Below are 13171 nucleotides of genomic sequence, written 5' to 3'. Positions count from 1 at the left end.
AATAATATCAAAGATCCACTTAACTAAGCCGATTAACTACAACTACAGAAATTACAACCAAAGGAAAAAAAATTTCCATAACTATAATTGTTAATGAAAATCTCCTGATTTTTAGTTGCTTAATGACGGAAAAGAAATGGTTGTTCGTTGTTCTGATGGTTGTTCTGATATGTGAGGTCATTGATATGTGAGGTCATTTTCCATTGCAGGTAAATTAGTTCAAAATCACCACTGGTGATTCCTTTTGCTCATATTGCAGCAGTCCTGAAGAACAAATACACTGAAGCCCTGTTTCTAGGTGAGCACCTAGATATGACAGCCTGCAAGACCAACTGAATTCCTGATGCAATCTTGTGATTTTAAGCAATTTATAACCAGATTGCTAATTATCTCTCATGCCTGGCTGTACTTTCATGTTTTTGTTCCTATTGTATCTTCTGTAGACAGCAAAGTTTTGTTCCAATGACTATCCTGGACCCTGTTATTTACATTCAAAACAATTCTTGTTGAATAGTATTTATACTTGAGGGCATGACAGCTAGCCAAAAGGACCGTGACAGAAATTTGCCATCAGGAATGTCTTTCCCAGGAAGGCAGAGCCCTGTGGAGTGCAGGCTGGGGCTCTGGGGGAAGGCCTCAGAGTGGCCAGCCATGCACATGGGCAGCAATGGGGCACAGCGTTGTCTGGGCACATGGGCACAGGACAGCCCCACAGCCTGGGAAGGGATTTGCCCCTCTCTACCGTGTACGTCAGATCATACTGTGAATATCACCCTGCATGCAGGGAAGACATCTGCAGGCTGGCTGGAGGTGAGAAGCAGCACCCAGGCAGTGGGGATGGAGCCTTTGCCCTGTGAGGAGAGGCTGTGAGGCATGCTGAAGTGAGTTTTCTTCCCTTCTTATGCCAAGATTGATAAAAAAGATATAATAAAAACATAATTTGGCTATCATTTTGCAGTTTCTCATGGACATTTAAACACACAGCTACTGAAGGAAACTAAATTGCTGAGCTATGTCTGTATATAATAAAATTGGGAATTCTCAGCATTGTGTCAAAATGTAGATGTAATGAAATACAGCTGCAAGTACATTTTTAAACACAATTAAAATAGGTGTGTTAAGTCACTGAAAATACAAGTAGCAATTTGAATGAAAATGCAGTTGCGTTTTCTGAAGTTCAAAAAAGCCTGTGATACGTACTAAGTTTAGCAGACTACCATTTTTGAAAAAAGAGAAAAGAACAAATATCTGCTCAACACACAACGTCTTCCTGTTACAGTTCTTTTTCTTTTGCTTCCTTGCTCCTTTTAAGTAATTTTATTAAAGATAATTCATCTTGTTGGATTTTTTAAACCTTGACAAGGAAGTGATTTTTAATTAGCAATTGAAAAATCACTCACTATTACTGAAAATACTGCATCCAAGGTCTATTTCAGATATCAGGTTTCCAAAAAAAGTCACCAGTTTAATATAAAGGAATAAAATAGACTTATTTTTGATTTTTTTTTTTGGGGGGGGAATGCTGGGGTGGGAGGAGGGGGACAGAATCAAGCAATAAAAACGTCATTTTTTTGGAAGGTCATTTTGGTCTGGAAGCTCACTGCTTCCAGAATCAATCACTCTCATATTTTCTTTTCTGTATGGTAAAACCAAAGGAGAAAAAACATCATGCACACATATTCCAAACACTGTGAATTCCACTTAACTATGCAGCAATCATGTGATTCGAAATAAGAGTATATTGCCCAATATCTCTCAGAGGTCCTTAGGCACATTCCTTTATATATTTAAAAAACAATATATTTAATTGGCTCAGACTCGTACATATAATTGAATCTGTAACTATTTTTTCACAATTCCAGTTTAAATAATAGAGAATTGATGCAATGCATGCAGGAACAACAGCACACATATGTTGCCATACAAAAATGCAACAGATTTTTTTCCACAAGATGGTAAAGAAGTAAAAATTCTCATCATGTAGAAAACTGCATCTAGTGACAAGTGAAGGAACTGACTCAGTACACATTAAATTCATCTTTTGCTACCCATGAATTCTCAATAAAATTCTTAGCCCATGTCCTAGCTCAGAAACTGCACAGTGGGAACAGTATACAGCACGTGAAAACCCTGAAAGTCAGTGCATGGAGAATGATCAGCAGATCTGTTTGTGTAATACATGACAGCATAGGGAAAACTCATCCCTGCGCAAAACCCAATTTTTTAGGGGTAGATACTACACTGGAAAAATTTGATTCCTTGAAGGATAATACCTCACCCTTCATTTTTGCTCAAGCCTCACTATCTTTTGATTCTAGTGCAGATCCATTCCTATCTTCATCATAAACAGGAATTATAATTAATACCTATCACAGTACATTTACATTCAGAAAATAAAATTGTTTCAGAGCCCACACTAATCTAGCAGAGGAAGAGGGAAGAAACGTTGCTACTAAAGGAGGTCAGCTGAGGATGACACAGAGTGAAAACCTACATGGAACAGAAATAAACTTCCCATTCAAACAGAAATCTCTCTGTAGAATGATAAATTAAGAAGACTTTTTGGATGTTGTAGGCATAAAAGGTTGTACGAAGTTAGGCAAAAAATTAATTCATTTATTCTGAAAGCACACTCCAATAATAGCCTCTGTGTAGCAAAAAAATGCCACATTGAATTATCATTTCAAGGCTGGATATTTCATGTCCTATATCCTATAATAGATTTTTTTTCTGATCAACTTGCTGTTCAGACTCTACCAATGATCTTGCTTCTCTGCAAAAAATGTGGTATGATCAGACTGACAAACATCTTGTCATAAGTTCCAGTGGAGTACAGCCAACCTATTTGGGTTCAGGCCTGCACTGCTAATCTGAACGGGACATGGAAGAGAAGCCATGGAAATCACAGAAGAACAAAAATGAAGCTGACTTCACTGTAGGTTTCAAATAAGAATTTAGTAATAAAATTATACAATATTAATTAAAAATACCAAGAAATTAAAAGCATTCATTAAGATATAAAAATTACAGCGTGTGGCAATTTTTTATTGAACCCATGTTTTGCTTATTGATACTGCAACAGAGGACAAGCAACTTGGGATTTATTCTGATTCTGTGGTTATTGATTTTTAGATATTCAAGTATTTAAAATTCTAAATCTAGATACTAAAAGCAGAGTAAACATTAGAATACAGTTCAGCAAGTAAGCACTTTACTCTGACCTGGGTTTATTCAGGTCTGTAAACCCATTTACATAAGCATGGAAATATATGAGCTTTGCCTATAGGTATGCTTCTACAAAGCCATTTACAAAACTATATGTTCTTTAATATCACCACTGTAAGCTTTATGGCAACCATGAGATGAGAATCACAAAATTACATTAATATCCTCAATAAACAGTAAAGTAATTAAACAATAAAGCAAACAAAAAAATGAAAGAAAAGGAAAGAAGACCTAGAGAAAGAGAAATATTTTCTAACACTGGGCAATGAAAATGTTAGAATCCAAGCACCAAGCCTTCTGATTGTTGGTGTAAACTCTATAATCATCAGTGTATTTTGTCGACACTGTAATTACTGCAGGGTTCAGAGGCAGAAGATTCCAAAAAATTTTGTAAATGTCCTAGACCAGAAGCAACTTAATAAACCAGATCAGACTATGGCCCGCAAGACAGCTAGAAAATAGACAGGGATACAGACCTCCTTTTAGATCCAAAAACTAAATTTAGGCTTTGAACCCAGACAGTGATTTTTCAGTAGTCAACTTTTTCTAGGAATAATACTCTTGCATAATTTAGTGTGACCCAAAAAGGAAGAAGCTTAAGCATTTCTAACATTCTCTAATCCCTTTGGTTTGTTAACTCCCTTAGACAGCTGGAGCTCCCTAGGCTGGGTTGTCCACCCATCAATCTCAGGAGGCAGCGTGGGCTGTAGTGAATGAGCACTGTCCTTTCATTTATAGTGATGCTGAGAGGCATTAACCAGGGGTGAGGACAGCAGGCAGCCTCTCTAGAACCACAAGACGCAGCATTGACTGCAAACTCTGTCTGTATTCAGTGCGGGTAAGAAAGCTCTGTACACCTTGAAAGCAAGAGAAACACTCTTTAAAAGCCTGTGATCCTAAAGATATCTCAGGCCACAGTACATAAGACTCTCTGTAACTACTGAAAAAGCAAAGCTGAAAGAATATATCTAAGTTGTTCTTTAGTCTGTTTCAAACAATTGATTAGAGAGCACTTGCTAAGAAGTCTACATTACTTTGGACTGCTGAGACTTGTGCTGCAAACATGGCATCTAGATAGGCATGTTCACATGAAATATCTCCATTTATGTACATATACATACATATAAATATGCATACACATATACATATATTTATACATACACATACACATACACATACACATACACATACACATACACATACACATATACATATACATATACATATGCATATATATTATGTATTCACAAAGAAAGAAAATGAAAAGAACATTAAAGATATACCAGTCCTAACACAGAACTATGAAAATATGAGGAATGGTAAATTTAAAAATATCTAAAGCAATGAAATCACATTTTTTACTAGCATGATCAGCTAATATTTACAATGCAGAAAATCACAAACATTTGCACAGCTGTGGAAAAAGGTATTCTCAGTCAAGGATGTAGTCTAAGTGTAACAAAAAGGAGCACTTCCCTAAAAAACATTTAAACAAGCCACTCATATCATCATCATCAGTTTTTAAAAGATTATAGCTCTTTACACTTATGTTTTGCCTTCTGTAGTACAATTCAAGGTGAAATTCATGATCTCAGGTAGAAGAGGAAGTTTGTAATATCTCAGGTCAGTATCCTGTCTTTTTTGCTAGAGAGATTTTATATTACTCTTTCATCTACTTGATGCTTACCCTTCACTCGTTGTTTTTAATTAACAAATTCCATAGAATCTGTTATATAAATTTTGCCAATTATGTAAAAAAGAGGAATTGCTCATTTTGATGAAGTAAAATTTTAGAAGACATTGAATGTTTGCTTTGAGAAGCAAGACCTATGCCCATTTTGAAAGGATTAGGATAGTAACTATCCTAAACTAATTTTCTTCTTGAACTATTTACACTATGTTTCAAAAGACTTCTATTAAAATGCACAGAAGTGAGATTTCCACACATAGAGAGCATCCACATATTTTACCAGTGCAAAAACAGCTTCGAGCTTTTTGAATTATGCTCCCATAGAGTGGAAACAGTGTAAAGAAAAAAGAGCTTCAAGTATTTCAGTGAGGCAAATAGAAGAGCTACTTAATCTGATAGATTCTAGGAAAAATTTTAGTTGTAGAAGAGAGTTATCTGGAACAGATATGCATAGTAGATATGCATAATTACTGTGGACCAAACAGTGTTCTATATCATTATGCAAACAATGGCTTGGTTTTATTACAAAATTTCTCATCTTCCTAATGGGGGCAAGGCTTACAACTCTGTCTTTCTAAAAATTGCTTCCTTTTCTCCTGTCTCAACAGCAGCACCCAATTCAGTCATGGGACAGTTTTAGCAGCTGTGGGGTATGGACTCCAAGCTTTGGAATGTAATTTTATTTTTTTAATGAGTACTGCTGAATTGATTGGCTTTCTAAAAGAAAAATATAGTTGGGAATCAAAAAACTCAATGGTCATGTTTATATTTTTAAATGGATGTAAATATCATTATCAAGAGGTAGTCCGAAAGATGGTGAGTGTACTCAGATCTTTTGGTATCTGAGTACCTGTAGACCTTTAGATGTAGACCTTTAGAAAGTGGCAAATGCCAGTGGTCCAATCTAACTTTGATGTTAGGTCATCCATAGGTCTCTAAACATGATTAATACTTGCCCTTTTAAAAGCAGGTGAACATTTCTTATTGACTTAGATCAATATTATAGTTTTTCCAGGACGAAATAATGATTTTCAAGTAATTGGATCAGCAGCAGCATATATAAGTCTGTCATAACAGAACAGAACAGAAAACTCTGGAACCTCTCTGGGCAATCAGTTCCAGTGGTCTGTCACTGTGCAGTAAAGAAGTTCCTTGTCATGTTCAGGTGGAACTTCTTGTGCATCAGTCTCTTGCGCTGTTGCTTGGCACCTCCAAGCAGAGCCTGGATCCATGCACTGACACCCTCCCATAGGATACTTGTATGTATTGATGAGGTGCTCCTCTTGAGACTGAACAGACTCAGCTCCCTCAGCCTTTCCTTGTAAGACAGATAGTCTCTCTAGTCCCTAATCATCTTGGCAGAGAATATTTGCTGCAGTTTAAAATCAGCTGGTTTGTTTCATTTCATATTAAAGCCCGATTAAGCATGACTCCCAAGTTACTTACTTCTACATTCTTTTCTTCAAAAATATCAGCTGCTAGACAACATGGAATCTTTCAGACCAGAAATAAATACCTTATCAAGCATATACAGAAGAGAGTGAAAAAATATTTTTCATAAAAGTGTTTTCGCTGTTTATTTGATTTCTTAGTACATTTAATAAAATTATTCCTTTCAAATTATTCCTTATATATTTTTTATATAACCTATACATTTAGCTTTACTCATTCATATTGAATAAAAAATAATCTCCCTTTGCATGTACAAAGCAAACAATGGTAATAATTTAGATTAACAAAATTCTGAATAAGAAAAACTACCATTAGATAGCAAAAGATCAATGTTTGAAAAAATTTGTCTTTAAATAATAAAAATTTATATGCATTGTCACCCATGAATCTTTCCTATGAAGTCTTTACTTTAAATGGAATTTACAATATTTTAGGATAACATTTTTATGTTAAAAACCTAATTTCATTACTTTCCATAGATTGATGAAGCAGAATGAAAGACCTATCCACAGCAATCCCTTTAACAATTTCTTATAAAATGTTTAGTAATAATAGAAGATTCCTACCGGGTCTTCTGTTTTGTGGTTATTCAGCAAATCAGATAGGAAATCATCGTGAAGACTTTCTCTCCGAATCAATGTAAATTCACGTAGAAAAACTGCTCCTTGATTTTGGTCTCCCAAAACCTAGAAGGAAAACACGGTATTAGAAAATGCAGAATTTTAATTCTTTCATAGAAAGATCCTAATATCCAGAAAAATATGACTGGAAGATTCAAAAAGCCAGTCAATGGTCATCTGTCTTCCACTACTGCACTTGTTCTAACCAGACAGCCTTGCCATTAATAAGAATACTGACATGCATTTAAAGAGTGTCTTTACAGTTATAAATAATTTCCATTTTCATGAAATTCTGTTGTGGAAGAAGTTTATATATCAATATTTACATCTATGGTGTGTAAGACCACAAGTAATGTTTAAAAAATCTTTTGTTAAATGAGTAAATATTTAAATTATTTTTACTTTATGAAACAGAGCATGTTTGTCCAGCCTTTTGACAGCTCTATCATAAGAAAATAGAGCTTAAAACTTTGAAGGGACAGAAAAAAAATATTTATAAGTACTTTGACTAGCAAACTCCAAAATGCACATACATTGAAAATAATTTAAACTAACTTGTATCTATTCCTTTTAGAAATATATATATATATATATATATATATATATATATATATATATATATATATATATATATATGTAAGCTACTGAGAAAGAAGTTGTTTCATCATTGGTTGAACGAAGCAATTACCATCAAAATGTCCTAGGTACAATCACAACATTTTTATAGATTTTAGAAATAAATAATGAAACTAAATAACTAAATCAACATTCTTCAAGCTCTCACATTCATTTTTTCTTTGGTTGTTGAAGCCAACAAGAAGGCTTCTGTAAGGCTAGGGCAAATATAATAGGCCGACCAGAAGAAGATTATCTAATTAATTTGCAGAGGGGAAATGGGAATTTCTATGATGTTGGGTAATGGTAAGAATTGAATCCCTAAATGCAAACCATATGCACCTGAACATAATAGATGTTTTCTTTGATATAAAACTCTTGCTTCTAGTAGTGAGATAGAGAGCACCAAAGTCTTAAGGTTGCTTTGAGATCCTCTGCTGTAATTTTTTTTTTTTTTTTTTAAGAACACAAGAAGAAAAAGAACATCACATAAAAGGAATAGTTCTACAGGAGTAGGATTTTAAAATCTACAGTTAGCTTCCCGTCTTGTCGATAACATTGAGAGATACAACCACTGATTTTATTTTTATATTATTGAGTCATAACAATGAAGAATCCTAAGGGGTGTCTGAGGAAGAAACACGCATATGCCCCAAAGAAAAAGAAGCTCTGTTACAGACGTATTCTTTTTCGACAAATCATTATCTTACAAATAAAAATGTTCTTGGAATCGGTCATACTTCATAAAAATGTTTCACCTCAAGATTGGCAAAAACTGTTCAAAGAATTAAAGTGATTTCAAGAAAGGAAATCTGTTCTTTTATTTTACTTTGAAATAATAGCACCTACTTGTGATTTTAAACAGTTGTGATCAGCAAATCTAATTATAAAAATTATAAAATTATAGAATTAAGTTAGAAAATATATATAAAATCATCTAGTCCAACCTTTAATCCAGTACTGCCAAGTCCACCACTACATCAAATCCCTAAGTGCCTCATCCAGATGTCTTTTCAGTACCTCCAGGGATGGTGACTCAAAAATGTCCCTGGGCAGCTGGTTCCAATGTTTCTCAACTTTTTCTGTGATGAATTTTTCCTAATATCTAATCTAAACCTTCCCTGGAAAAATTCAAGGCCATTTCCTCTTATCCTCTTGCTTGTTACCTGGAGAAGAGGTAAGACTGAAACTCATTTTCTCCAGGCTAATTACCCTCAGCTACCCCAACCCTTTCCTCATGAGACTTGTGCTTCATACCCCTCACCATCCCCATTGCCTGTCTCTGGATACACTCCAGTATCTCAATGTCCCTCCTATCACAAAGGACCCAAAACTGAACACAGGATGGAGGTATGGGTTCACAAGTGCCAAGTACAGGGGGACAATCCCTGCCCTCCTCCTGCCGGCCACACTATTGCTCTATAGACCAGGATGCTACTGGACTTCTTGGCCCCCTGGGCACAGCTGGCTCATGTCCAGCCACTGTCACCAGGTCCTTTACCTAGTGGGCAGCTTTCAGCCACTCTGCCCCCAGCCTGTGGTGCTGCTTGGGGTTGCTCTGATCCAAATGCTGGACATGGCACCAGGTCTCATTGAACATCATACCACTGACCTTTTCCCATCAATCCAGCCTGTCCAGATCCCTGTATTATTAATTTCAGAAGTCAAATTATTAATTTTAGAAGTCAAATTACAATGTCAAGAGTCACTTCATCACAAATGATTCACCTTCCTATTTTGCTTATTTTGTTCCTATAAAAATATACCCATATTCTGAAAATTCTTTTCCTTACAAGAGCAATCAGCTTGCTGTTATTAAAACTCCAATCTGTTTTTCAAAATAAGTGAAGTCTGTTGCTAAAGAATGCATATACATTAATAAATTTTTATTAGCAATAAATCATTGCTAATCCTTAAAACTTAAGTGTCTACCATATCAACATTAATGCTCTGACTACTTATAATTACATAGGTGGGAAATAGGCTCTATTCCAAAGGAAGGGACAGAGATAAGCAGTCAAAAGAAAAAAGACATTGGGATCCTGAAGATGAAGGAAAAGATGAGAAATAAAAGACCCAGAAGTGCAGTAATGAAAGAATGAAAGTAAAGAAAGAAAGGAAATAATATTTTTCTTTTAATTTATCAAATATGAATGGTAAAGTCCTGAAAAAATATGAATGGTAAAGTCTTGAAAAAATGAAGAGGACTGAAAGTATGTGGTCATCTAAAGAAGGTTATTCTTTGCCTGATTCATACAATATGCTTTCCTCCTTTGAGTAGCAGCTCACTCTGGGTTACCTTTAACTTATCATCTGATACAATGTACTTCAAGTAGGGTATCTTCATCCTTACTGAGAGAGCTGGATTCAAAGATCTATCCGTTAAAGATCATCCATTAATAATGAATGTCAGTAAATTGGAATAATGTCCTGAAAGACTGTTTTTCCTTTTTCAAGTTTTCCTTGAAGTCCTGATTACATATGCATCACTATTTCATTCTTTCAGGAAATCCATTTTCATCATAACACAGCCATCATATTTCTCACCTATCTTCATTCAGTTTATGATCAGACAAGCTTAAGAAATATCTCCAAAAATACCCCAAAGCAGCCTTTTTTAAGCAGTGAGGAAATCATGCGAGGAACAGTGGCCTGGCAGAAATCTGACCTTTATCAGCAGCAGTCATAAGCATCAATAAGTCACTTTTCACGAATTTGCAAACAACATTGTAAATGAGGTTTCACTAGTGCACATGAAAATCAAAGGCATATAACTGAAGTTTCTCAGCATGAGGAAGATATCTGGGTATTCAGTTGTTCAACCAGCTTTGCAAAGGAGCCTTTAATGAAATTGATATGAGATAAAATTCCAGCAAATACCTAAGCAATAATGGTTTTCTTATTTTCAGTTTCTATCTCTCTTAAATCAATGCAAAACATAAATTGTTCCATTAGATCCAGTGGTGTGAGTCCATACAGAGGAAATTTTTGAGGAAACAGGCTGACAAATACATAATTAGAAAATAAAAGATACAACACAAAACAGCAGATGAAAGGATGTATCCCAGCCAACACAATTTAATTTTTCTTGCACTTTATTACTGTCCCACTGAGGAACTAGCTCCATTAATTTTGCTGTGACCCACAATAAAGTAAGCAACTGGTAATTATTGTTAGCAAGGTGTAATACTAACATTTTGCTGAATTCACAAGGCACAAGACTAACAACACAGGCTTGGAATCTGATGTAAATAACCATAGTACCTTGGATATCACCTTTCTCAGCACAGATGAGGAGTTTCCAAGTACTTCACTCAGAAAGCAGAAATATCAAATGTGGCCTCAATACTTAGAATTAACCATTTAAGTACATTCCACAAATAGTTTCAAGGTGACAGTGGCTCTGTTAAAGCTTTTTGTATTTTGTATTTTCAAAGTCTAAAGCACACAGAAAATTATGTTTTGACTAACATCAAAACTAGTGGCAAAAAACCCCTGTTTATTAAAAATACTTCTGATAAAATTGTTTAAAAAACCAGATTGTTTCAATTTTCTTTTTTTTTACAAAGAGGCCTACAGTGTTTTGACAATGAAAAGAGGACTACTTTGCTAGCTATTACTATGAATGTCTTGATTTTCTTGACAGAAACAACCTGAAACAGGAAACATGAGAAAATTCAGGATATTAAATATCAAAAAGGGTAGCAGTGACATTAATAGTGAGGGATGAGGAATGCAGGCTTTTAACAAGCCAAGTACATTGCCTTTTTTTAGATTAAACTGCACTCCAAACACCATAACAACTTGTGCATGTATTTCAATTCTGAATTACTCTCCATAAAACCTAACAACAATGTTCTACTTTACTGCCCACACTTCCAAGAGAAAGAGTGCTGCATTTTTACATGGGTGACAAGGGCTTTACTGCATCCTTCAGCCCTGCCAATCATGCAAGAAGGAAAGGCATCCCAGAAGAATTAAAGGTGTGTATAAGCAGCTGCGAGCTGTCAAATAAACTTGATTCCTACCGCTGTTGCCTCAAGAAATTGTTTAACAAAATCTCATAGGGATTTCTGAAATAAGAAACTATTACCATTAGCTTTAATCTGCCAGAGTTTTGTGCTGCAATGGTGATCCAAATTTTCTTTTTCATTATTCTCCAAATGAAAAGAGAGTAGGTAGAGGGGGGTACAAGTCCAATACCAAATTCAGAAGCAATTATAGTCTGTCTCTAAATCTAAATAGTGAAAGCTGTTTGTTTTTACCAAACTCCATGTAAGAATTTAAAATATGCAGAAACATTATTGCCCAATTCTGCCACTGGTAATCATTCTGAACACTTTTCATTTCTCCATGGAGAGCCAGAAAGCTATGCACAATTTAAAATCTATTTTGCATGTCATCTTCTGGGAATTTCTTGCTTATGAGCACACTGTGTTTTTAAGACAAATATATCCTAAAAGAGAAACTACCCTATTTAATTAAGGACATAATTCTCCAAGTGCTATGTTTCCTCATTATATTTTCAGAAATGTTGAAAATTTTCCCAATGAATTTTCTAAGTCCCCATAGGGAAATATGCAGATTCAGGTGAACAGAGAGACTGTCAATGAATTTGTAAAAAGATTTAAAAATTTTAAGTCTTTACTGTCATGCAGTCAACCCTTGCTTTAAACAAAAGACTAGAAAAGTACACATGAGAGATAAGGTAGAATCCAAACTAAAAATTTAATATTTAGACAGAAGTAGCAACAGCTGAATCTTAAATTTTTATTTCTCTTTCATCATTTCTGTCTGTTTATAAAACAACAAAGGTTTATAAAAAACAAATATATCTTTGGTTTTTCTTTCATTTTTATGAAGTTAGACAATATGATATGTTTCATTTCTAAACCACCGTTGTAAAGTTCAAGAAAATGGAGGGTTTTTAAAATAAATCATCCAGATGTGATGGCATTAAACTCCCAGTGCCTAATGTCCTGTGACATTCCCAGTGCATATTCCTGTGACAAATGTGCTCATGTGAGTATAGTTAGTTTTCATATGAGCCTCCCCATTAGAGGTATGCTGGAAAGTCACTCTCCATTACTGGTATGCTGGAGTGCTGTCAATACACAGAAAATATTTATTACAATGTGGAAAGGCAGAAGAAAACTCAGGTGATTGTACACACAACTCTCATGCAGTCAACAGTGAATAGAGAGGACGTAAGGAAGTAGTCAGATTCTCAGCAGATTAACTGGGGTCTGTTCTTCGCCTTCAATTCTTTATTACCCTTGGCAAAGATTCAGCACCTCTGCTTAAGGTGTAGAAGACTGTCCCACACCTAAGCTAACTGCTGTCAGCATATTTTTTCTGTCTTTTCTGTAAGTAAAGTCTGAAGGGAAGTTCACTTTGTTCATGCAGAATTTTTTTTTCTTTAAGGTAACCTTTAGACGTTAGTTTCACAGCTTTTCTTTTCATGGATAGAAAACAGCTTGTTCTTGCCTTACAACCCTTAGATTTTATGGCTTTGATTCTCAGCTTGCTGCCTTGCAAATGGAAGAAAGAGCTGTATAGATTTATGAAC

The 13171-nt window shown here is 35.0% G+C and overlaps 1 protein-coding gene across 2 annotated transcripts in view; it reads right to left on the bottom strand.

Annotated features, from left to right (window-relative positions):
* The window catches only part of ADAMTSL1 (ADAMTS like 1), a 394276-nt gene that overhangs the window by 297623 nt on the left and 83482 nt on the right, over window positions 1–13171 (bottom strand). For both annotated transcript variants that reach the window (XM_074533419.1, XM_074533420.1), the window contains exon 2: window positions 6934–7053. In XM_074533419.1, coding sequence (XP_074389520.1) covers window positions 6934–7053 — 120 coding nt within the window. The remainder of the gene's footprint in view (window positions 1–6933; window positions 7054–13171) is intronic.

This window comes from Zonotrichia albicollis, chromosome Z (assembly GCF_047830755.1).
Source record: "Zonotrichia albicollis isolate bZonAlb1 chromosome Z, bZonAlb1.hap1, whole genome shotgun sequence".
Classification (NCBI taxonomy): Eukaryota; Metazoa; Chordata; class Aves; order Passeriformes; family Passerellidae; genus Zonotrichia; species Zonotrichia albicollis.
Note: the sequence above shows the minus strand (reverse complement) of the source record. Positions and strands in the feature narration are given on the sequence as shown.